This window comes from Malania oleifera, chromosome 7 (assembly GCF_029873635.1).
Source record: "Malania oleifera isolate guangnan ecotype guangnan chromosome 7, ASM2987363v1, whole genome shotgun sequence".
NCBI lineage: Eukaryota > Viridiplantae > Streptophyta > Magnoliopsida > Santalales > Ximeniaceae > Malania > Malania oleifera.
Window position 1 is genome coordinate 93,800,951 of NC_080423.1, and position 27,214 is coordinate 93,828,164.

General features: G+C 36.9%; 1 protein-coding gene across 3 annotated transcripts in view; it reads left to right on the forward strand.

The window, feature by feature from the left end:
* The first annotated feature begins 583 nt into the window (after positions 1–583).
* LOC131159217 (uncharacterized) overlaps positions 584–27,214 on the forward strand; it is a 36,401-nt gene continuing 9,770 nt past the window's right edge. Inside the window, exons 1-7 of one of the 3 annotated variants that reach the window (XM_058113945.1) lie at positions 584–1,100; positions 1,247–1,917; positions 9,146–9,222; positions 9,319–9,487; positions 20,832–20,920; positions 21,028–21,192; positions 21,369–21,446. In XM_058113945.1, coding sequence (XP_057969928.1) covers positions 1,266–1,917; positions 9,146–9,222; positions 9,319–9,487; positions 20,832–20,920; positions 21,028–21,192; positions 21,369–21,446 — 1,230 coding nt within the window. In that variant the 5' untranslated portion in view covers positions 584–1,100; positions 1,247–1,265. Of the gene's footprint in view, positions 1,101–1,238; positions 1,918–9,145; positions 9,223–9,318; positions 9,488–20,831; positions 20,921–21,027; positions 21,193–21,368; positions 21,447–27,214 lie in introns of all 3 variants that reach the window. The other 2 variants (XM_058113943.1, XM_058113944.1) reach the window with 2 other exon arrangements.

Here is a 27,214-nt window from a genome sequence, read left to right on the forward strand (position 1 = left end):
CCACCACTCTCCCCTTTACGGATGCCCTTTTTCTCAAATATTATATCATCAAAGTTGGTTTTCACAATCAATATGAGGACTCATTGAAGTAGCCATTCTCGGAACATCTATAATAATCCCGATAACATTAATTTTGTGAAAATCATATAATTATTCTTTATTATATTACATAAACCAAGATTTCTCAAATCATCTATTTAAAAAGAAGTCTTTTTTCTTTAAAAGCATCCCTTTGCTAAAGGAGTTTATTGCCCATTGCTCAAGTGGGAGGTTGGACCTAAATTACACGGAAAACAAAATTTATTTTATTTTTAGATTATTTTTGCTCACGACTATAATACAGAGTTGATAATTTTAACCTTGACGATGTTTAAAATCCATTCATTGGATCAAGATTCATTACATGATAAGGAAATTCAACTTTTGAATTGATTTAAAATATTATTATAGTTATTATGCGTCCAGTAGAAGGTATTACTATATATGAAGAGTTATGACAGGGTGTAATAATATTAACGGCTACCGCCCTCCATCACCGTCCGTTTTCCATAAAAGAAGAGATCAAGGAGCCGCTAGCTTTGACTTTGAAAAAGTTTGATGGAAATCGAACGGCAACGAAGGCGTCACGGTTCACAAGAGCCGGCTTAGAAGGCAGGTGATTCATCCTATTTTCATTATACACACATTTCAGCTCTCTCTCTCTCTTCTTGCGCGAGCCAGAAGAGCGAGAAAGAGAAGAAGGTCAGAGCCCACTTTCTCTCTGCCTCTCTCTCTCTCTCTCTCTCTCTCTCTCTCTCTCTATTTTCCTCGATTTTGCATTCCAGTCGTCGATCCAGACGTTGAACAAGAACAGGAAGAAGACGAAGCAGAAGAAGAATGAGAAGATTCTTGGAACTCTATTTAATTAATTCAACATCACGCGGTTGAAGGACTTGTTGTTGAATTTTGCTTCTCGGATTTCTTATTCGATTGTTAGTTTTTAAAACCTTTTCTCGTCGAGTTTCGTTTTCCTATTGCTCGCGAGAGTTTTAGGGTTAGGGCTTGCGGAATGAATTGTGTGCTCTGATCCGAGGGTCTTCGACGGAGCTTCGATTTCGAAGGTATTGGAGTATTTTTCAGTTGCTATCTATTTCGATCGATTTGTTTGTCCATGCATTGTTTTTTTTTGAATCGATTTCTTTATTTGGGAAAGTTGTTTGTGTTGTGATTGTTGTTGATGCTTTGGACTGATAATCAAGATGGTTAGGGTTAGGGGATCGGCGCGGATGGAGGCGCCTGGCAGCAATACCGACCCATACAGAGGTTCTTCTTCGGGGAGTAGTAGTAGTAGTAATTCCAGGCGATATGGAATGCAATTATCTGCGTCAAATTTTATTCGGGCACCATTATCGGCATTGTTGGAGTATTCAGCTAGTATTCTACGGGCCAGGTCAGGTGATCAGGAGACGGAAAGCTTGATTAATGGAAATGTTGTCGGTGCTGGTTTCCGGGATCACATTCAGAATCGGCCTGAGGAGCCTGCATTGACTGGAAACGGCGGAGAGGTTTCAATTAGGATAATAGGTGCCTGCGAAAATGAGCATGACAGGACGGTGGCTGGGAATGCGATGCCCTCTTCTATATCTGCTGCTGCGCAGGTAACTGAGGCAAGTGGCCATGATGAGGTAGCTGTGCAGCAGATGAGTGGAGTGGTTTCAGAGGGTACGGGAGATTCTAGGAATGATCGCAGGTCGGGAGAGGGAGCTTCACAATCATCGAATGGAAGTGCTGATGGGGAAGTTGTGGATGGGGTTGGAGCAAATAACAGGGATTCTTCTTACCAGAGGTATGATATTCAGCAGGCTGCAAGGTGGATTGAGCAAATCCTTCCCTTCTCTTTGCTTCTCTTGGTGGTCTTTATCCGGCAGCATTTGCAAGGTACTTTTAACTTGAATTTATCATGATGGCTTACTAATTGTGGCAATTATTATTTGAAGTATTTGAATTTATCATGATGACTTATTATTTGAAGTATCATGTTTGCGACAGTATATTTGTTGTAGCATTGCCAAGATGAGAAATTGGTTACGCTTCTCTTTTTACAGTTGGTAAAATCTATGAGATTTCATCTTATTGAGATGCTAGACAGTTTATGACCATGCATACTTGTGAATTTGATTGTTAGGATGCGCATTTGTGTTGCAGATCAATGGCTAGAGACTGGGAGTTACTGTATGCATGATGGGTAAATAGCATCATTTCTTAGTTGATTGCTCTCCCTTTATAGTTTAATGAGGATTCCAGCAAACTAAAGCTAAAAACACTGATGCAATTTTTGTTTAATCCCAAAAAAACAAAGAACAGAGACACTATCTCTCTCTGTATATGCATTTTTCTCTGGTACTTCAGATATTAGAATCTTTTCTACAACCACTAAAAGAGATTTGATGTTAAGGCTACTAGGTTTGTTTGAATGAACTTTGTTGAGGGAAAATAATTAAATTTAGAATGGACTGTATGAGTTTATTTGTGATGTAGGAGTGTTGGACAAGCAATAGAAGAAGAGAGTTGGGAGAGGAAGACTACCAACAATTTGGATTTCCAATGGTAACTGTACCCACTACTAACTGAGCTGGGAGAGGAAGACTACAGCAATTTGGATTTCCAATGGTAACTATACCCACTACTAACTAAAACACCCATTCACATAAGAGAGTTGGGAGAGGAAGACTACAACACTTTGGATCTCCACTGGTAACTGTACAATAACTTGCACGTGCAGCACTTATTCCACTACTAACTAAAACACCCATTTACATAAAATCTTAATAAAACAATAAAAGACAAAATAACCCCAAAGTACTTAAATACACAAAATAATAACTTGAGTTTTTCCAAACTAAAATACAAAAACCTAGATACAAAATAAACATCTAAAGTTCTTCATTGTGGTTCTATATCAAACTCCCCTTGTTAGAGAAAACTCGACCTTGAGTTCTAAAATGGTGCAACAACTTTAACTCCATGAGTGGGAACAATGTTGAATATGTAGGCAAATCAAGAGGAAGCATGATCTGCATTACATCACTATTGGAGAATATTTAGATGATCCTCCAAATGCAAGTAGCCTTTGATAAATTAACAAGTCCACCAGACAAGAAATCAATTTAGTATCCAAATCTATAGGTCACTCAAGTAAATTGTATTTGGTCCATATTGTAGTATGATGGACAATGTTTCATTAGATTTGGTTGAGGAAAGTGTTGAGGGAGAAGATGTGAGGGATGGAGGCACAATTTTATTGGATTGAGGGGAAATAATCTGAAGGGGATTTCTACAACATGTTCCATGGATAAAGAAATTGCAACAAATTTTGGTGCAACCAATTGTTCGTAACATATTCAATTAGAAATAGAAAATTGAGGTTGAATAGAAAGGTCATTGACAAACATATTTGTCCTAGTAGTTGGCAACTCATCTTGATGTTCATTGCAAGTTGAGACAAACAAGTTTGATGACAAGTCAAGATCCATCTCTGGCCTAGAGGCTCCAAAAAGTGTTTAGGGTCAGTAATGGCAATATGACCTCATTTTGAGAAGATTCATGATTCATGTCCACAAAAGAGTCAAAAGGTTATGCACTATTAATATGCAAATCATTTATGCAATCATGATACTCAACTACGCAACAATTTGCATGAGCACTTAGGATATTTGCTTGTTTATCCTCAACAATTTGAGTTTTCTCTTGAACATCTTGGGAGGGTCTAGGAATACCTTATGACCATGGAGAAATGGATCTAGACTCGTGAAGTTCTTTAAGATGGGAAGTGGTGTTATGGGTCGGTAGTTGGAGAAATCTCTCAACTTCCAAAGCCGTATGGTAAGCCTTAGATAGAGTAGTGGAACGTTTTTGAACAATCATATACCTTCATTGTTGAGAATTGGCAACTAGGTTGGAACTAGATATATGGAAGTATGGAATTAACTCATTACAACAACAGCTACAACAAACCAAACCTTAAGTCCCACTAGGTGGGGTCAGTTACATGAATCCTTTTCTGCCAATTTATGCTATCATGAACAATTTCCTTCGACAAATTTAGGATTATTAAATCCTTATTCACTATCTCATTCCAAGTTATTTTAGGTCTACCCCTACCCCTTCTATTGCCCCTCATAGTAACTAACTCACTCTTCCTCACTGGTGCACTATGCGGCCTATGTTGCAAGTGTCTGAACCATCTGAGTAGTCCCTCCCTTATCTTCTACAGGAGCTATGCCTAACTTATCGCGAATATGTTCATTTCTTAATTTATATTTTAACATTACACCACTCATCCATCTAAGCATTTTCATCTAGCAACATTTACTTTTTGGATATGTTGTTTCTTAGTTGCTTAATATTTTGATCCATATAGCAAGTCTTGCAGCCATCCTATAAAATTTCCCTTTTAATTTTAAGGGTATTCTACGATCACAAAGTACACTTGAAGTACTTCTTCATTTTACCCAACCTGTTTTAACTTTATGCATTACATCATTTTCAATTTCTTCCTTAATTTGCATTATAGATCCAAGGTAACGAAATCTACTAGTGCTATTGATTTCTTCATCATTAAGTTTAACTTTGTGTATAATATTTCTCCTACTATGATTTAAATTACATTTCATATATTTTGTCTTTATTTATACTTTTCCTAAAGCTTCTAGATTTTTAAGCTTCTCTCCATAATTCTAACTTAAACTCTACTCCACCCCTAGTTTTATCAATTAAGATAATATCATCTGCAAACAACATACACCTCGTCATTTTGGATACTCTTAGTCAATATATCCATCACTAAAGCAAAAAGATAGAGCCTCAAAGCACATTCTTGATGTACACCTATTGTGATTGGAAATTCTCTAGTCTCTCCACCTATAGTCCTAAAACTAGTCATTATTCCATCGTACATATGCTTAATAACATTAGTATACCTACTACATCCACTCTTTTTTTTCTAAAATCCACCATAGAACTTCCCTAGTACCCTATCTTATGCTTTCTCTAAGTCAATAAATACTATATGCAAGTCTCTCTTCTTTTTCCTAAACTTTTCCATTAATATTCTTATAAGATATATAACTTCTGTAGTAGATCTCCCAGGCATAAAATCAAATTGATTTTTTGAGTCCTTCGTTTTTAGTCTTAATCTTTGTTCAACTGCCCCTTTCCCACAATTATATTGTATGACTCATAAGTTTAATTCCACAATAGTTATTATAATTTTGAACATCTCATTTATATTTGTATGTAGGTATTCAAGTGCTTTTTCTCCATTCGTTTGACATTTTCTTATTTTTTACAATTGTGTTAAATAAATTAGTTAAATCATATAATTTTGTTATCACCTAAGCATTTCTAAACTTCAATTGGGATGTTATCCGGTCCTATAGATTTTCCATTTTTCATCTTTTTTAATGCAAACTTAACTATTTTAATTCTGGTCTTGCGAATAAATCTCATATTTTTAATCTTTTCCTCATTTGTCAATTCTAAGTTTAAGCTTTCTATTTGGGTTTCGTCATCTTTCTTTTATGTCGTCTTCCTTAACTAAGACAATCTTCAGTTTTTATACATTTTACATTACCTAAGTCCTTACTCTTTCTTTCTTTAGCTCTAGCAAGTTTAAATATATCTCTTTCTTCTTCTCTTGTATCTAATCGAGCATACAAATTATTAAATGATCCGTGTTTAGCTTCACTAACGGCCTTTTTTGCATCTTTTCTCGCTTCTTTATACTTTTCAAAGTTATCCATGTTTCTAAATTTTTGCCATGTTTTATACCAATTTCTTTTTGTCTTTATGGCTTTTTGGACATCTTGATCCCACCACCAATTTTCTTTGGTATTCGAGAACTTCCTCTTGATTCACCTAAAATCTCTTTTGCTATCTTTTTAATAGAGCTAGCTATCCTACTTTGAAGAATGTTTGTATCTACACCATCCTCTATGGTCCAATCACCAGTTTTGATCATTTTATCTTTAAATTTTATTATATTTTTCTCTCTTTAGGTTCCACCACCTCATTCTCTTGCACTGGTTTGTTTTATCCTTTCTCTACCATTTTTTAATACATATATCTAACACTAAAACTCTATCTTGTGGTTAAGCTTTCACTTAGAATAACTTTACAATCATTACATGATAAACGATCTGCCCTCTTAATTAAGGAAAAAATTATTTGACTTTTGAAGGTTATTAAATGTTACTCCCTTATTAAAGCAAACAGTCATTGTAATAAAATCATATGACAGCGAAATCTAAGATCATCTCCCTAGGCTCATTCTTGTCTCCATATCCTATGCTCTATGTATTCTCTCATAACATTTATTATACCTTCCTACGTGTCTATTCAGATTTACTCCAATGAATATTTTCTCAATATGCCTTGTATAATACTATCCATGTCTTTTGAAAATTGTTTCTTAAGGTTTTCTACTAAGCCTACTTGAGGAGCATAAGCACCAGTGATATTTATTATTTCTTGGCCTAAGACCATTGTGATTTTTATAATTCTATCCCCTACTCCTTTGACATCTACAATGCTATCTTTTAAGTTTTTGTCTATAATAATTCCTACCCCATTCTTATGGAGCCGACTCATTATTGTTATTATTTTAGTATGGAGAGTAAATATAGATAAATGCAAATTCAAACAAGTCTCAAATCGATAAGCAAAATTAAATCAATTTTTGTGTATTTGATGTACTGTAAGTTCATACAACATTACCAAAGGGCCCTTATGCTGGCTTTCGTAGTTTTGAGAGATTCTTTTGGTATTTCACTTTGATTTCTTGTGGATGCTCCAAGCAAACTCTACTTATAAACTTGGAAAAGGGTGCTAGCACAGTTCACTTTGTAGTTTTGAGAGATTCTTCAGGTATTTCACATCGATTTCTTGCAGATGCTGCAAGCAAACTCTACTTATAAACTTGGAAAAGGGTGCTAGCACACTAAATTTATCCTCCAAAAATGTATTAAACAATTGAAGATGGATTTCTTCAAACCAACATCCAAATCTTTCAAAGGGAAGGTAATTTGTTGCGGGAAATATCAAGATCTCACAGCTGAGTCTCAATCTGAACACTGATTGACCTTCAAGAGTCTGAAATGTGCATTGACAGTCTAATATCTCAAGCTAAATTCCTAATTTCTCAAGTTTCCAAAAATAAAATCCCACAAAAGCAAATGAAGTCTGAATAAGTGTTGGTGCTGAAATTATCCTCAAAACATTTAACTTGCACTAGCTCTTGAATTGTCCTCAATTTAGCTTCACAATCTCAAGGAAAAACCCAATTTATCGTGGTTGGAAACAATTTCTTGTGAGTATGGAAGCATGGGAAGACTTCGGCAGTTTTCCCACTCGCAGGTGGGAAAGGGTGACAGCGAGCAATTGCACTCAAAGAAAGTCTTTTTTCTAACTCTGTTGGTCTGTCTTTTTGGCTTCATTTTAGAGTCAGTCAACGGCACTTGAAGACTGGACTTCCAAGTTCCAGCTTCAAGCAAAGCCACATGGCATGTGGTACCGCATGCCACTGGTGAGGGTCATCATCGATGGTGCTTCCGCTGGTGGGAGATCAAGGGGTGGGGATTCCAGTGAGTATGGCGGTGTATCAAGAAAATTGCAAAAAGTTGGAGATTCAGAGGGGTAGTTGGTTGGGAATTTTTCATCTGATGTGTGGGGCCCCTCCAGTGGTTATATGGTGATGAAAATTCAGGGTTGGTGTTTCGGAGGGTTCTGATTATAATGGCAATGGAGGTGTAATAAAAGTAACGCTGGAGAGTGGAGTTTCGAACCAGTGGCCCAATTGTATTTTCTGGAAAAAGTTGCAGTTGAACAGTGCTTCAGTACCCGCAATTTCTGAACTTTGAATGGCTGCTGGTGATTGTGGTTTGCTCTGATACCAAATTGATCTTGGACAAGCAATAGAATTCAGAAATAGACACAGATTTCGAAGAAGAAGAAGAAGAAGAAGAAGAAGCAACAGGAAGAAGAAGCAGTAGGACGGAACAGAGGATTCGGACACAAAGCAGGCGAAAGAGATAGGATTTGAGACAGAACAGAGCAGAGATGGGAGGAAGGAGGAACAGAAGGAGGAGAGAGAACGGCAAACTGCAGCAATTCTGATTTCAAGTGATAACTGTAACTGTACAATACTTCCATGTCCAGCACTTACACCCACTACGAACTAAAACTCATATTTTTAAATAAAAGCCCCAATAAAACAAGAAATTACAAAATAAGCCCAAAGTACTTAAATACACAAAATAAACCTAAATCTACTAAACTTCTAAAATAACCAGAGTTTTGCCAAATTAATATAAAAACCTAGCTGCAATATAAACATCCAAAGTTCTCCATTGGTGGTTCCCCATCAATTTGTACTGCTTAGTTGTTGTTGTGTGCTTCTTGTTGAAGATCCTTGTTTACTCCCTCTAGAATTTGTTTCCCCTTTGCACTCTTTAGCTGTGGGAAGCTTTTTCCCTTTTGTCATTGACTGTCTCTGTTTTTCTTGCTTGATTTTATCATAGTTTTTGTCTTTTTGAATTGATGAGTCAAGAATCCCTTACAGTCTCAATAGTTTTTCCCAACTTCAGGTAAATCTAATTTTTGCATATTAACTCCTTTTTGCCCTCACTCAAATGTCTAATTCCTTTGTCTCAGGATTTGGGGTAATTAATCGAAACAGAGCCCTTAATAGTGTTGGTTTCTTTTCCTTTCTTTATTTGTTCGGCTTTTGTCCTTGATGATCAAGTTAGCTTGTTCATCTTTCAATTTGTTCCCCTCTTCTAAATTGACATATGTTAGGGAGAAATGAGGGTGCTCGTTTTTGCAGCAAGTGTTCTTTTTAAATTTTATTATTTTATTTTGTTTTTCATTTTTCCCCTCATAGCATATGAGTTGCTTTCTTAATAGTTTTTATCATCCATTTTTTAGTGTCTTTAAGTTTCAGCATTCTGTATGTTGGATATAGGATATATGATCAGATTATCTAATTTCTATTTCTTTATGCAATTCTTCCCCTCCTGCAAGGTCTTGCTGTTTCTTTGTATGAATTTGTATTGTTGCTGTATATTTTTCTTTAAATGAATAACTATTTCCCTGCTGCGATGACCTGCAGGTTTCTTTGTGACAATTTGGATTGCTGCTGTTATGTTTAAGTCAAATGATATTCTGAGAAAGCAGACAGCTCTGAAGGTGATGTAATTTGTCCTTCCATATTCTAAACATTAGTGTAGGAGTTGGGATAAGAACTTGATTGTTAAGAAGAGCAATTTTTTTTTTTGTCTACAGGGAGAGAGAAAAATTCCTTTGCTGATTGGCATCTCTTTCATATTTATGCTTCATGTGGTTGGAGTTTACTGGTGGTACCGGAATGATGAACTTTTGTACCCATTGGTCTTGCTTCCTCCAAAAAATATCCCACCTTTTTGGCATGCTGTTTTCATTATCATGGTGAATGGTGCGTTCTTGTCCCTGGTTCATTATTAATTCTTCTTTTGACGATGAAACAGTTTATATTGTAGCTTAGTTAGATGTACAAACATCATTTAGTCTCATGCGATGCATTTTTGAGATATCTTTCTTGGATATTTATGAGCAATTGTTGGGAAATTTGGCACTTCGCGCAAGGCTTGTTGCTTTTTAGTAGTTTTTATATATTGTTCAGAATAGGGGTGAGCAAACGGTCGGTTCGGCCAATTTCGGTTAATTAACCGAATTAACCGAAATATTCGGTTAAACAATATTATTAACTGAACCGACTGAACTGTTGGGCCTCACCGAACCGAACCCGACCGAATTTCTTTTCGGGTAATTCGGTTAACTGAATTTAACCGAAATTAACCATGCAGACCAAGAGGCGGCAGGTGCAGTATAGAATAGCAGACATTGACAGAATTCTTATCTTCCAAGCTGGTGGGTTCTTTCATTTGGGACCCAAAATTTGAATTGAGCTCGTTGAGTTGCATGCACAATTAGAGCGAAGAAGGCTTCAGGACCCCGCCGGTGGACGACGATATCATGTCCAAGAATTGTTTCGGCGTGGCGGCAGAGGAACCATTGTTTGGCACTGTGTTTTCATTTAAATTTTTTTATTTTGTCTAAAAAAAAATTGGCACTTGACAGGTGAAAGGAGATGATTATGTGTACACTTTGTTTATAAGAACAGGAGACGTCATGGGGGCCAGAACGAACGCCAAAATCAGCTTGGCGCTCTTCGACGGCAACGACATGACGGTGGAGATGTCGGATTTGGAGGCATGGGGCGGGCTAATGGGCCAAAAGGCCCAAAATCACGACTACTTCGAGGCTTCGAGCGCGGCAACCTCGACATCTTCAGCGGGAGAGGGGATTGCCTCGCCGGATTGGCTTGCAAGATGCGCCTGACGTTGGACGGCTCTGGCTTGCTTCCCGGTTGGTATTGCAGTCACTTAGAGGTAACTACCATAGGGAGCAACATCAAGTCATCAACGACGTGGAGGCAACATTTTGTTTCATCATGGGGATGAAATTCTGCTTGTTGCTGGAGGCGGTGCCGGCGTGCCGCAGTGATGGCGTTCTGGCGCAGAAGAACGCCCAGACTCCAGAGGCAGAGCGATGTGGTCCATAGCTTTGCCTTTTTTCCTTATCCCGCTCCCGCCTACGCCTTTAACGAAACTAATTTATATTTTAAATTTAATTAATTATTAAATCGGTTAATCGGTTAACCGAATTAATATTTTCTATTCACCGAACCAAAACCCGATTCACTGAAATGTTGGAATGCATAACCAAACCGACCGAATCTTTAACCGAACCGAACCGACCAATTTCGGTCGGTTAATTCGGTTTTCCCCGAATTATGCTCACCCCTAGTTCAGAATACTATATTCTCCTTGAGAAAGCCTTATTCTACTACGTCCATTGTAATTTTTCGTCATTCTTATGGTTGTAATCTATATTTGTGTTGAATAATATATGATAACTGGAGAACCTGCGGAATTGTTACCTATGCATTTTATTTATACTATATCTCATGTACATAGTAAGGACAAAAGTGTCCTTCCTAACACATGGTTACCTATTATTTTAATATGTCTCATGTACATAATAAGGACAATAGTACCTTCCTAATGCATGGTTACTATAACAACTCAGCTTGGAGTTGGCATATATTTCATATGCTCATTGTTTATAAAATGAACTTAACGTGTGTAGCCCCTATGACTTAGTAAATGAATCAGCCAATTGATAATAAGATGCACATGGGTGGTTGTGATGAGGTTTTGCACAAGCTTTTTCTGAACAAAGTGACAATCAGCTTGTGCTTCATTCTCTTATCAAAAGTTATGTTTGAAGCAATAGATTAACACACATCAATTCAATAGGTTTTGAATGTTGAAACTCAAGCTCTTCCAAAACATTCTTTAACCAAATCAATTCACAGGTGGGTACATGACTCTATGCTCAAAAGTGACTGCACTTGATCATGCAGCCACAATTTGTGTCTCTTCTAAGATACCAAGCTGCCACCAACAAACATATAGTATCTAGCCGTGGATCTTCTGTCAAAGGTGATCTGGCCCAATCTGCATGCGTGTGTCGCTGAACATGAGGATTGCCTTTATCTTGATACAAGAAACCTCTTCTAGATGCACCCTTAAGAATTTCTAACAACAACAAAACCAAGCCTTAGTCCCACTAAGTGGGGTCAGCTATATGAATCCTTTTTCTACCAATTTATGCGATCATGGACCATTTCTTTTGATAGATTCAAGAACATTAAATCTTTACTCACTATCTCCTCCCAAGTTATTTTAGGTCTACCCTTACCCCTTCTACTGCCCCCCACAATAAGTAAGTCACTCTTCCTCACAGGTGTACTATGTGGCCTACGTTGCAAGTGTCCATACCATCCGAGTCGTCCCTCCTTTATCTTATCTTCTATAGGAGCTACACCTAACTTACCGCGAAAATGTTCATTCCTTAATTTATCTTTCAATGTTATACCACTCATCCAAGGATTCTCATCTCGACAACTTTTACTTTTTGGATATTATGTTTCTTCGTTGCCCAACATTCTGATCCATATAGCATAGCTGGTCTTATAGCTGTCCTATAACTTCCCTTTCAATATTAAGGGTATTCTACGATCGCATAGTACACTTGAAACACTTCTCCATTTTACCCAACTTGCTTTAACTCTATGCATTACATCATCTTCAATTTCTCTTTCAGCTTGCATAATAGATCCAAGGTATCGAAATCTACTAGTGCTATTTATTTCTTCATCATCAAGTTTAAATGTCTCCAATATTCCTCCTATCATTACTAAAATTACATTTCATATATTCTGTTTTATTTCTACTTATCCTAAAGCCTCTAGATTCCAAAGCTTCTCTCCATAATTCTAACTCAGCCTCTACTCCGTCCCTAGTTTCGTCAATTAATACAATATCATCTGCAAACAACATACACCATGGAACCTACTTTTGAATACTCTTAGTCAATTGGTCCATCACTAAAGCAAAAAGATAAGAACTCAAAGCAGATCCTTGATGTACACCTATGGTGATTTGAAATTCTCTAGTTTCTCCATCTATAGTCCTTACACTAGTCGTTACTCCATCGTACATATCCTTAATGACATCGGTATACCTACAATACACCCTTTTTTTCTAAAACCCACCATAGAACTTTCCTAGGTATCCTATCATATGCTTTCTCAAGGTCAATAAATATCATATGCAAGTTCCTTGTCTTTTCCCTAAACTTTTCCATTAATCTTCTTAAAAGATAAATAGCTTTTGTGGTAGATCTCCCAGGCATAAAACTAAATTGATTTTCTGAGATCTTCGTTTCTAACCTTAATCTTTGTTCAACTACCATTTCCCATAGTTTCATCGTATGACTCATAAGTTTAATTCCACGATAGTTATTGCAATTTTGAATATCTCCTTTATTTTTGTATATAGGTATTAAAGTGTTTTTCCTCCATTCATCTGACATTTTCTTAGTTTTTACAATTCTATTAAATAAATTAGTTAACCATATAATTCCGTTATCACCCAAGCATTTCCAAACTTCAATTGGGATGTTATCTGGTCCCATAACTTTCCCATTTTTCATCTTTTTTAGTGCAAACTTAACTTCGTTAACTCTAATTTTTGCGAATAAATCTTATATTTTTAATCTTTTTCTCATTTGACAATTCTAAGTTTAAGCCTTCTATTTGGTTTTTGTTAAACAATTTACTAAAGTAACTTCATCATATTTCTTTAATATCTTCGTCCTTAACCAAGACAATATCATCCTCACTTTTTATACATTTTACATTTCCTAGGTCCTTGCTCTTCCTTTCTCTAGCTTTAGCTAGTTTAAATATATCTCTTTCCCGTTCTTTTGTATCTAATCTATCATACAAACTATTGATCTATAGTTAGCTTCACTAACGGTCTTTTTTGCATCTTTTCTTGGCTCCTATATATTTCAAAGTTATCTCTATTTCTATATTTTTGCCATGTTTTATACCAAATTCTTTTTGTCTTTATGATTTTTTGTACATCTTTATCCCACCACCAACTCTCTTTGCTATTCGAGAATCTGCCCATTGATTCACCTAAAATCTCTTTTGCTATCTTTTTAATAGAGCTAGCTAATCTATTCCAAAGAGTATTTGTATCTATCCCATCCTCTCTGGTCCAGTCCCCATCTGTGATCATTTTATCTTTAAATTTTATTATATTTTCTCCTTTTAGGTTCTACCATCTAGTTCTCTTACACTGGTTTTTTTTATCCTTTTTCTTCCATTTTTTAATACATATATCTAACACTAAGACTCTAAGTTGTGTGGTTAGGCTTACACCTAGAATAACTTTACAATCCTTGCATGATAAACGATCTACCTTCCTAGTTAAAAAAAAAATCTATTTGACTTCTATTTTGTCCACTTTTAAAGGTTATTAAGTGTTCTTCTCTCCTTTTAAAGCAAGTATTCATTATACTAAAATCATATGATATAACAATGTCTAAGATCATCTCCCTAGACTCATTTTTGTCTCCATGTCCATATCCTCTATGTATCCTCTCATAATTTTTATTATCTCTTCCAATGTGTCCATTCAGATCTCTTCCTATAAATATTTTCTCAGTCCTTGGTATGCCTTGTATAATACTATCCATATCTTCCCAAATTGTCTCTTAAGATTTTCTGCTAAGCCAACTTGAGGAGCATAAACACTAATGATATTTATTATCTCTTGTTCTAATACCATTTTAAGAATTTCTCATGATACAAATAACAATGTAACAACATCGCAATGATTGGTTTGGGGAGAATTGAGAAATTCATACATGTTGCAAAAGGAGCATATGGCTGAGTGGTTTTTAGATTTTCTTTGATTTCATACGGGATTAGCCAACAATTCATTCACTCCCATTTGGCATTAGTTTACTGTTAGGATATTTAAGTGTAAGGAGAAGTTTCGATCCCAATAACCCTATGTTAGCATATTTCTTCTGTGATGAGAATCGCTAGGACATGACCCAGATACCTTTATTCCCAAGAAGTATTTCAACGTCCCAGTTTTTTATTTTGGAACTCTGTCTGCAAAAATGGCTTTAAATGCTGTATACCCCTACACTCATCACCTGAAAAATTAGCATAAACAATCCACCGTACATCTCTAAAGATCTAAATCAATCATTATCTTGAACTTACCTAACCATGCTATGGGAGATTGCTTTAAGCCATCTAAAGACTTCTTTTAGATGATATGCCAACCTTGACTCCCCTTGAGCAACAAATCTAGGAATTTGCTCGGTGTAAACCCCTTTTAAAATCACCATGTAAGAATGGGTTTTTCACATCCAATTATTATAAAAGCCAATGTAATGTAGTATTAGATTGGATTGGCTACGAAAATTATCCTATCCCATGTTTGGTTTGTCATCTATAAGGGATAGTGGTAAAGACATGAGTGGAATTTCATCCCTTTTTTTTTTTTGGCCTACAAGATGCCTTAGCTTGAGCTGTCCAGTGTTATTTAATTTTATTTTTAGTGTGTTTGTTTTTTTTTTTTTTTTGGGGGGGGGGGGGGTGGGATGGCCAACTCTAGCTCATGTGCATAGGCTGGTTAATCCCTTACTTTTGTTGAGCCAATGTGGTTAACAGTGCTTAACCTAAGCACCCTTAACTGATGAAGCGAATGCATAAACATTATTGAAGTGAGTTTGGCCATATGAGAGAACATGTCTCAATAATCCAACCCATATGCTCGAGCCTAGGGTGTATAGTCATTGTTTTTGGTTTGTATAGTCTGCAGGTTTTTTTTTTCTTTTTTTTTTTTTTTTGGGGGGTTTGGGGGGGGGGGGGGGAAGGGGGTTGGGGTCAAGGATCTCTAGTAGTACGAGGAGGTTTGACTTCTTTATTTGGGATTGTGGACTTGGGGACATTCCTTTAATGGTTGCTTGATCTAGATGGCATGAGAGACATGCTTCTGCTTATATTGGAAGATTCTTGTTCACCAACACGTGGGAAGACACCTTTCCTTACATAGTATTGGAGACCCTTGCAAGGCCTGCATTGACCATCGTATGCTGCTTTTATATTCTAGCCCAGTGCATTAATGTCCCACCCCTTTTTGTTTTTAGAATATGTGGTTGATGCATCCTTCTTTTGGGAGTTTGTTAGAGATTGGTGGGAAGAGTGTTAGGTTTGGGGATTAAAGGGTTTAAATTGATGAAGAAACCAAAATATATCATGTTGAAGCTGAAATGCCTGAATAAAGAGGCTTTTGGGAATGTTCAGAGAGATAAAACAACATCTTTCCTGAAATAGTTGGATTGCACAGGCAAGAGGAGTGTGGATTGCTAGATGAGGAGGCTAGGGCCAGAAGTTCTTCTCTTTGTAATGATTTGGAGGTGTTGTTACTGTTGGAGGATATGCTTGGGTGCTATATAGAGTGTGTGAAGTTGGGTCAAGGAAGGAGAGGTTTTACGAAGGAGCTGGACTTAAACTTGGGGAATCTCTGGTGAGGAGGCATTCTCAATTGGGGACTAAATAAATTTTTATATGCAAGTAGCCATATATATATTGAGGAGCTCCCAAACAAAGTGATTGTGGAGGGTTTTGATTGGAGCCCTACTGAGGGCCGCTCAACTCAATGGTGAGAAACCTTTTGGAGCTAAAGAAATTAAAAAGCGGTGCTTAAGATGAGTAGGGAGAAAGCTCTTTGCCCTAATGGCTTCTCAATGGACTTTTTATTTTTTTTTTGAGGAGAATGAGGAGGTGTTGCAAGACATCTTGAGTTTTTTTTTTCTTCCCTTTTTGAGTTGCATTGTGTTGGGGTGGTGAGAAATAGTGTGAACTTTTTAGACCTTATCCCAAACTAGGAGAAATCTATGAAAGTAAGGGATTCGAATCCTATTAGCCTTGTCACTAGTCTTTTCAAGATTCTTTCAAAAGTCTAAGGCTCCGCAAGAGGTTTTGGGGGATACAACCAAGACTCAGTTAGCGTTGATTTAAGATAGACTAATTTTAGATGTTGTGCTTGTGGCTAATAAGGTGGTTGAGGATGTGGGCATAGTAGTCAAAGGCGCAAGGCGCACTGAGGCGCAAAGAGTACTTGGAGCCAAGGCGTGAGGTGCGAGGCACGAGACTAACCCGGACAATTATTAAAATTGTGTACAATGCGTCAATGCCTATTTGATGGATAATTGGTATATGAAAGCACATCAATAGTATATTATAATTTAAAATGCCAAATATTCAATACCAAAACATAAATGCATAGAAATTATGACAACTAAGTTCCAAGTGAAACAAACGTAGTTCAACATAAGTAATTACACTTGCAAGAGTTCAAGCTTCAAATTAGAAAGGAAATGAAATTGCCAGGCCGAAGGCCCAAAAGCATCAACATAGTGGCTTAATGCAAGTTGATCTACAACTTGCCAAGAGCAGGGCAGCCTGCCAGCTTCCAGCAAGCGGCAGCAGCAAAATACTGAGCCCTGAGGAACACGAAGAGTTTTATAAGACGGTTATAATATCAGTCATATGTTTTGATTTATTTATACTTGTTCTAAATCTTATTCTAAAACCTCTAGGCTTCAAAGCTTCTCTCCATAATTCTAACTTAGATTCTACTCCACTCCTACTTTCATCAATCAAAACAATATCATCCACAAACAACAAAACACCATGGGATCTCCTTTTGGATACTTGTAGTGAGTTCATCAATCACAAAAGCAATAAGATAAGGGTTCAAAGAAAATCCTTGATGTACACCTCTTGTGATTGAAAATTCTATAGATTCTCCACCAGCTCACAAAAGCCGTAAGAGAAGGACTCAAAGAAAATCCTTGATGTACACCTCTTGTGATTGAAAATTCTTTAGACTTTCCACCAACAATTCTAAAGCTAGTTGCTACTTTATCATACATGTTCTTAATGATAATAGTGTACTTACGTGTACTCCCTTCTTTTGTAAAACCTACCATAGAACTTACCTAGGTACCTTTTATATGCTTTCTCCAGGTCAATAAAAACTAATGCAAATCCCTCTTCCTTTAAAATTTTTCATTAATCGTTTTTAAAGATAAATAATTTCTATAGTCGATCTCCTAGGTATAAAATCTAATTGATTCTTTGAGACCCTTGTTTCTAATTTTATTTTTTGTTCAATTACCCTTTTCCATAGTTTTATCGTATGATTCACAAGTTTAATTCTGCGATAGTTGTATCAATTTTGAATATCACCTTTGTTTTTGTATATAGGTACTAACATGATTTTTCCCATTCGTCTATCATTTTCTTGGTTCTTGTAATTGTGTTGAATAAATTAGTTAACCATATACTTTAATTATCCAAACTTCAATTTGGATGTTAATTGATTCTATAGATTTCACACTTTTCATCTTTTCTTTTTTTAAAGCCATCTTAACTTTAGTGACTCTAATTTTGCGAATAAATCTCAAATTTTTAGCCTTTTCTGCTTTTGTCACTTCTAAATTCAAGCCTTCAACTTGTTTTTCATTAAACAACTTATTGGAGTAGCTTTACCAGCTCTCTTTATGGCTTCTTCTTTAGCCAAGACATTATCATCCACATTCTTTATACATTTTACATTACCTAAGTTTTTGCACTTTCTTGCTCTAGCTTTAGCATGTTTAAATGTGTCTCTTCTGCTACAGCCACATTGCCTTTCCACAGCCACAGGCACTCCTTGCAGGTTGCCTTCCCACCTAGTAAAGAAATCTTGCTTTTCCGGTTGCCTCTCTCGCACCATCTTCTCTCCACAGTTCACTACCTCCATTGAAAACGGTTTCGAGCCGAGAAAGAGACACTTGAGACAAGAGTGAGAGACATTTGAAGACGAGCCAATAATCTTGTTGCAGAGAGAGAACAAGAGAGGGAAAGAGATGAACAGCTAGATAGAGGTGGCGGCAGAGTCATCCCATTGGAGGAGCTCTTCAAAGAAGATGATAGTGGCTCTTTGTCTAAGTGATGGAGCACTTGTTGAAGGGAGGAGTCTTCGATCGTTTGATTTTTCATCCATTTGTTGATAGAAGCATGAAAGAAAGGTCTTTCTGCCCTATTTTGCAGTTCTATAAGTTTTTTATATTATCGAAGTAAGTTAAGGGCTGATCCTTGAATGCTTGCGCCTTCCTCTTTGAGGTGTAAACAAATCCTTTTTTTCAGTGGAGGCATACGCTCTGACCCAGAAAACGTACGCATAGCAGGATTTTCGCCTATTGAACTTTGCCTCAGTGCATTCTAGCAGCAAAATGCTCAAGGCACACCTCAAAAAAGCCTTTTAGAACACTGGAAAATACTCCTACAAGAGATCATACATGCAAGTCAGGCTGCTAGAATACAAGGGTTTTACATAATCCCAAATCTACTTACTAATGTCAAGGTACATGCACATCCTAGAAATTTGAAGTTCCCTAGAATTCCAATTTCAATGAGACAATTACCGCATCCTCTTGAATCCATATCTCACCCTCTTGTCAACATTTTCTGTTTCTGAAAAAAAAATGAAGGATTTTCATACTTACCTAAGCCCATCAAATAAATCTTGTTGACCTTAGAGCAATACGAGTAGTTACGACCATTTAAGGGAACGGAGGGGAACTAAGCTCTTGGGATTCATGTAGTTCATCCAAAGGAAAATTTTAAAATCAGCTGCGAAACAAAATAACAAAAACAGCGACACAACAGTCACTGACGAGATGACCAATGAGGCAGCATAAACTGACATTGCACTGACAACCCAACAATCACCATCAAGGAGGCATAAGAACTAAGTTACACGGGCAGAGATTTACTGCCCACTCACTAGATTCATGAAACCTGAATAAGGCCAAGCAAGAAATCACAAATCTTGATTCCTGGGCACAATAGCATGAAAACTGATCTGTTAGCATGGCTATGTAGAGAACTGAACCATAACAAATCAGATTGCGGCAAAAGCAAGGCCCAACAAAGCCTCACGAGCCTGCATTTGGTGGTTTATCTAATAGCATGAAAACTGATCTGTTAGCATGGCTATGGAGAGAACTGAACCATAACAAATCAGATTGGGGCAAAAGTAAGGCCCAATGAAGCCTCACAAGCCTGCAAATGATGTAGTCATTAGCCTGTGATCAGTGCATGAGGGCATGAAGCAGTTGCTGGGAATGGCCTTTTAGGAATGCACACTGCAGCAAGGTCTGACCTCTTGAGAATGATGTGGCAATGGTTTGTTGAGAAAAAATCAGGAGGTGATTGTCGAACCAATATGGCAGTGATGCCAGTGAGGTTTTTGGATGATTCCAGTTGGCTCAGGTGTGGACAACACTCCTGGGATGAGAGAGAGGCAGCTATGGGTCTTGGGGTTTGGTTGGGCTGCAGCAGTGGCTGCAGCTCAAAAGAGTTTATGTCCGGTCTTTTCTCTGATACTACTTTGAATAATTTCTGATACCACTAGGACCTATGGAGTATATAGTTCTCCCATTCTATTTATAATTATCTTTTATACATATAAAGGACAACATTCCCTTCTTAACACACAGTAACCTGAGACAATTTATTTCTGGTGTGTCCTCTCAACCCTAAATCTGTGATTGGTTCCTCATGGAATAAGTCCTCTCAGCGGTAAATATGTGATTGGTTCCACATGGAATAAGATCAACTTTCCTGAATTTATATTGTAATTATATGCATTTTTCTTGTCTAGTTGGTGCATGTGCATGATGGGGTGTGCTCATGCAAATGGTCTGTAATGCATTGCTGTGTTTGGGATTATAGAAAATGTCATGTTAGGTCAACCTGAATCTTACCACTGATTGAAACTTTGATGTGCTTGTTTGTTTTGAGGAGGGAGGGGGATGTTTAGGCCAGATGTACACTGGAAGGCATCAATCTGGATACTTTTCTGCTTTGCTGAATTTTCTTTTGGCTTCTCAAATAATCATCATCATCATCATATTCTTATATTCCCCTTTATACTGATCACTGGATCGGTGATCAAAATGCACGAGTTCTTCTTTGTGTGGAAGTTATATTAATCGTGCCTGCTTTAACTTTTATAGTTGTTATGTGCACTTTTGCACTTTCTTGACATTTGGCAGCGTTATCATTTTGGAAAAATAATAATATAAAATAATATTTTATTTTTATTTACATATTGTTTGTCATCCTCTTTGCCTTTCCTGTTTTTCATTTTGAAATAAATTTTTTTTTTTTTCTGTTTTAGCAAGTTGATATATGTACAGTTATTGGATTTATCACGTTCAATGCTCTTGATGAGCTTGTTAAGTTTGATGCATGCATATTTTTTCAGATACTTTGGTCCGGCAGGGGTCAATGGTTTTCAAGTGTATACTTCTAATGTATTACAAAAACAGCAGAGGTCGAAATTATCGTAAGCAGGTATTGAATAATGAAATCCCTCGCACTCAGGGATTTTGCTTGTGGTTCATATTATCTAGTTCCTTTTGTATGCCATTGCTCTTACAACAGAAGAACCTGTTTTCCAGGGCCAAATGCTTACTTTGGTTGAATATTTGTTACTTTTGTACCGTGCTTTGTTGCCAACACCAGTCTGGTACCGTTTCTTCTTGAACAAAGAGTATGGCAGCCTATTTTCATCACTGATGACAGGGTTGTATTTAACTTTCAAGCTTACATCTGTTGTTGAGAAGGTATGATTTTAAGTGGATATTCAACCTCTATTTTTTGTCACATAATAACTTTGTCATGTTACTTGTCTTTTTTAAATTTTGCAATTAAGTTTGATTTTGGGTAGTAGAGAATGATTTAGCATGTTGCTCATTTTTTTCCCCCTCTACCCTCTCTTTTTTGGTTTGACAATGTTCAGGTTCAATCCTTCTTTGCGGCATTGAAAGCATTATCACGTAAAGAGGTCCATTATGGTGCTTATGCGACATTAGAACAGGTAATGTGTTCTTATTTTACCAATTTCTCTGATATGAATGGTGTGCTTGTGTGTGTGATGTTTCAGATCATAATTATTTACGTTTATTTCAATAGTCCCTGTTGTAAGGTATATTCCTGCATGTGTATTTTTAGTACATTCATTTTAAGTCAAAAGCTCCAAGGGAACATATATCATGTCATCCGTAGGCAAATCAGAAGCATTGATTCAAGGAGACAAGTAGAAAGCAAACATATTGTAGAGAAGCTGGCTTGTGCATGGTGTCGATTCAGCTATAGCATAATGGCTATTTTTTCTTACTTTGCTAACTGCCGTATATTGTTATAGAATTTTATTTAATTGAATGACATTTATTTCTTACAATATGTTTGGGAGAGAGCTTGGGTTTTGATTTCTGTGGATTTGGAAAAGGTGTTCTACAAAATTGTATTAAATTTTGTCCAATCCACTCAAATCTAAATCCAAGACCTGAATTCTATGCTCCCAAATTTGGCGTCAGTGAATCTTAGTCAAACCATATTCTTCAGCATGTTTGTCAAAACTTGCTGACCACTTGTGGTTTTCCAAATACATGTTGTAACTGCCTCTTCAACATTTTGAGGATCTTATCAATTTGCTTGAGTTGCCATGCTGGTTAAGCACCATTTTTATTTTTCTCTTGTTTTGTTTTGATTTTTTTTTTTGAGTCCTAGGAATGTCTTTGTCAGGGTCTGTAGTTTGGATGTCTTTGATGGATTCTCTTGTAAATATTTTTATTCTTTTCTGATTTGTTATTCTCATTCTTTTCCTCTTGCTAATCATTTGTGGGATGCTAATTCCTTTTAAGGTTCAGGCTTTTGTGTGGAGGGCCATCCTTAATAGAGTCAACACTAACAATTTGTTTTAAGGCTTTCCCAACTGAAGTATGTGCATTTATGAGGAGCCCAACGAAGCCTCCTCCTCAAGTAAACATGTCTCCAACGTCCCGGCGAGAACAAATTTTTCTGTTGTGAATTTTTTTTTTTGGGGGGGGGGGGGGTGCCTCTCTAGGAGCATTAAGATCTGCAGCACAAACAGTCCCTTATGAAGTCTCTATTGGTCTTATTCTTAGTGTGTGTCTTGTGAGCATGTTTGCTATCTACAAAGGCAATCACTTGTATGTTCCCCTACCCGATTCTGGAACGGACAGGAGGGAACAAGGATTTTCATTTATTTGGATAGTGTTGGGTGGGACCAGTTTCTGGTTCCTTGCCCCTAGGATTGCTTTTTTTGCTGATTGCTTTTAGAGATTTCTGGTGGGAGTTGTACGGATGGGAGAAGATTAAGGTGGTGTGTAGATTTTGTGTTCCTTTTTTCTGGTTGTTTGGTTGGAGAGAAATGCTCATATTTGCAATCACTCAGTGATTTGGGGTAGGATGGTCTTTTTGCCCCTGTGGGTTTTTTTATTTTATCTTCAAAGTTGTTTTGGCAGTGTTAGTTTCTCTGAACTTCGGAATGATTGGAAGACTTTGTTAACCCAATTTTCTTTCTTTTGTCATGTATGTATTTATTTTTTTCTTTATTTTTTATTTTCAGTTTTGTTTTAGTAGGATTTCTTATCCTCCTTGCATATTCTCTCCTTTCTCTTGGTAAAGTTTCTTTTATATATGTGTTCATGCACGCACACACGCACACACACAGAAAAATATTGCTGAAGCTCAAGCTCTTTTGGAAAAAGATGGGTTTCGAGCTGACTACTCCAGGAAGTTGGATTTTTGAGGTGAAAATGCAAGAAAAAGAAAAGATAAAGCAAATTGGCAATTTGAAATGCACCATTAATTATGCAGGGAAAGGTTTAAGGAAATGTTTTTTTAATAAGCTATCTTAGTTTAGGCCTTTATTTTTATTTTCTGTTCTTTCTCTTCATCTTTGTAGCAGTGAACCCTTCTCGTCCTTTGTTAGTTTGTATTCTTCTTCCCAATAAAATTTCTTATCAAAAAGAGATTGAAGTATACGTCAACCACTGAAGAGTGATACTTAAAGAAAAATCCAGGAAATGTGTAAAAGATGGTTTAATTTTGAACGAGGAAGAGAAGTTTCTGGGACTAATTGTTTAAATAAGACATCCTAGATCTTTAGAGGGAAGTCCTCATTATCAATTTATTGTCCCTTTTGGCCAGTGAATTGCTGATTTTTTTTTAACAAATTGTCTGTCTTCCTGCTTCATCATGCAGGAGTTTTTTTTTAATTTATTATTATTTTTTATAACACTGATTTGCTGAAATTTGGCATGTCTCCTAGCAGTTCCAATTCTACAAAAATGAAGGTCCAGAACTCTCCTTGCAATGATTCATTGTTCCTCTTCTTGTCATCTTGCACATGATGCCTTGAGTTGAAGCAGAATAACCTTGCACCCTTTTTACTGGAAATGCTCCATCCTCCACTATGACACCTCTCGACCAAAAATATCTATTAGAAATCTTCCCCTAGATCAAGATGTCATCTCCCTTTTGTAGAAGTTTGAGCATTGAGGACATAATTTCTGGATCAAATTTTATTCCATCTCCCAGTAATGAAAACATCCTCTGAGGGTCGTTCCATGCTATCCCATCTTCCTACCTAATGACATAATATGCTATTCTCATTCCTCCCTTTCCACATCTCTGTAATAAAAATTTGGTAAAGCCTTCATTTGAGTTTCATTCCTACAACTGTCTCAATGCTTAAGGGTGTGTTTAGTACCATTTTCTGAAGATTGCTATCAATTCTTCAATGAACATAAAAACATCGAAATGCTCAAAGCTGTTCTTCTCGTAATCTCGTCTGTATTCAATTTTTGGTGAGTTGCATATTTAAAAATATGAAAAAATAATTTATTATTGTTTTTTGAAATGGTCTCTTTTCTGGAAATTCTTTAATTGTCAAAATACTCCATCACACATGTTTAGTGCATCGCTGCCATTTTTATCTATCAACATCATCTCTTTTTGAATGGTATAAACCCACGTTTTTGGACCAGTCATTTCATAGTTGTCTTCCATGCCCAGCACCATTACTTGCCTCTTTGGACTGCCATTCTCTACAACACCTGAACTTCCACATGACTGCTGCCTCCTGTGGTTAACCTTTTACATGTAACTGCAAGAGCTTAATTTATCATTTTTTATGTATTTTATAGCAGTCCCAACTCCCAACTGCCTCCCTTGCCATGCACAAGCAGGTTCAGTATGATTATTAAATTCCTCTGTAGCAACAGCCTGCCGATTTTCTATTGTAATTTTTGAATTGATAAGCTGAAGAATTTGGATTTGAGAACAAGATCACATGATGATGAAAGTGTTTGGAGCGACAAATCGAAGTACATCTACAATATGCATTGAAGTAAACCTTATTATTTTTATAAAAACATTGCATGCTGCAGTTTTCTCTGAATGATGATCAAAATGGCATTCCAAAATGATCAAAGGTGCTTTCCTCATCTTCTTTATCACCTTGGACCTTCCTAGCCTTGTTAAGTACTAATTTGTTCCATTTTTTGCCCTGTGAAACTGTCAAATCATTGGCATATGAAAAATAAAAGATCATGTCCTGGTCTACCATGGTTGGTTGGTGTTAATCCCCAGCCATAAGTGTGTTACACTCATCTGGTGGTCTCAAGTTCATTTCTTGAAAATCACCTCTTCCAACTATTGAAAATTGAAAAGAGTTGTATATTGATTTGAACATTACATGTGAATATATACAACAATCCTAGCATTCCTAAAAAGTATATTAATAAATCAAATGCCATGATTTATGGGACACCTTAACAGAATAGGAAACTTAGCTGTATAGGCCTAATTCTAAGGATACAATCTGTTATTAAAAGAATATCCTAAAATAGCTAACTAATTATACACAGTTTTCCCACACTCCCCCTCAAGCTGGTGAATAGGTATTTTCCATTCCCAGCTTGGAAACTATAGTTTGGAAAACAGAGCTACTCAACCCTTTGGTAAGGACATCAGCAAGTTGACCATGTGTAGACACGTAAAGTGTACAAATCAATCCACTCTCCAACTTTTCTTTGATAAAGTGTTTGTCAACTTCAATGTGCTTCGTTTGGTTATGTTGTACTTGGTTATGAGCTATGCTGATTGCAGATTTGTTGTCACAATAAAGTCTCATAGGGCCATCCCACTTAATCTTCAAATTTTCAAGGATGATCTTCAGCCAAAGTAGTTCACACACACCTTAAACCATTGCCCGGATATCAGCCTCTGCACTCGATCGAGCTACCACACTTTGTTTTTTTACTTCTCCATGTCACAAGATTCCCACCGAGAAAGGTGCAATATCCTGAGGTTGATTTTCTATCCACAATTGATCTAGCATAATCAGCATTAGTGTATGCCTCAAGTACCAATCCTCCATTTCTTCTGAACATGATACCTTTCCTTGGTGTTCCCTTCAGATCCTGTAGTACTCTATGGGCTGCTTGTAAATGAACTTCCTTTGGGCTATGCATAAATTGACTAATCACACTCACTGCATATGCTATATCTGGTCGTGTGTGAGACAAATAAATGAGTCTTCCTACTAGGCGTTGATACATTTCTCTGAGCTTTTCCAAGTTTAAGATTAGAATCCATGGGAGTACTTGCTAGTTTGCATGCTGTCTTGCCAGTTTCCTTGAGAAGATCCGTGACATACTTCTGTTGAGAGATAAAAATTCCCTGCCTAGAGTGAGCAACTTCAATCCCGAGAAAATACTTCAGTCTCCCTAACGCTTTAATCTCAAACTCTCTAGCCAAATATTGACTCAAGACCTGTTTCTCCTTAGCATCATCTCCTGTCACTATTATGTCATCAACATACACTAGAAGGACTGTAACTCCCCCTGAAGGAGAGTGTTTAATGAACAATGTGTGATCCCCTTGACTTTGTTTGTATCTCATAGCCAACATAACTCTTGCAAATCTCCCAAACCATGCTCTTGGTTATTGCTTAAGGCCATACAGTGCCTTTTTCAATTTATATACGGTGTGAGCTGCCAAATTCTTCCCATATCTTGGTGGAACTTGCATATAAATCTCTTCCTCTAGTTCCTCATGTAAGAAAGCATTCTTGACATCAAATTGTTGCAACTCCCAACCATAATTAGCTGCTAGTGATAATAATACTCTAACCGTGTTCATCTTTGCAACAGGAGCAAAGGTCTCTAAATAATCAACCCCATAGGTTTGAGTATACCCCTTGGCTACAACCGCGCCTTGTATCTCTCAATTGACCCATTTGCCCTATACTTCATCGTATATACCCACTTACAACCCACCGGTTTCTTTCTTGCCGGTAACTTCACCAACTCCTAAGTCTTGTTTTTTTCCAACACCTCCATCTCCGCATTCATAGCTTGTCTCCATTTTCCATTGGACAAAGCCTCAGATAATGTGGTAGGAATGGTGATGGTATTTAGGCTTACAAGAAAGGCTCTATGGGATGGTGAAAAATTCTTAAACGAAAAAAAATGTGCAAGAGGGTACAATGGTTGCTTTGTGCATTTTCGAGTTCCTTTCCTAATGGCAATTGGAAGGTCTTGGTCATCATTATCAACATGAGATTCAGTTTTATCTTGCAATGGATGGTTAACAATTGTTACCTCATTCAAATGATCTGAGTTGGACTCTTGGACTTGCTTTGGTTCAGGAACAGCCATCTTCCTTCTTGTGAACATCTTGCCAAATATGGTATTTCTAGGAGCAGAATCGGTCTTTTCTTTGGGTTCATTTGGTGTTTCAGGCACAGGTTCAGAAGAACTCTCAGGTACATGG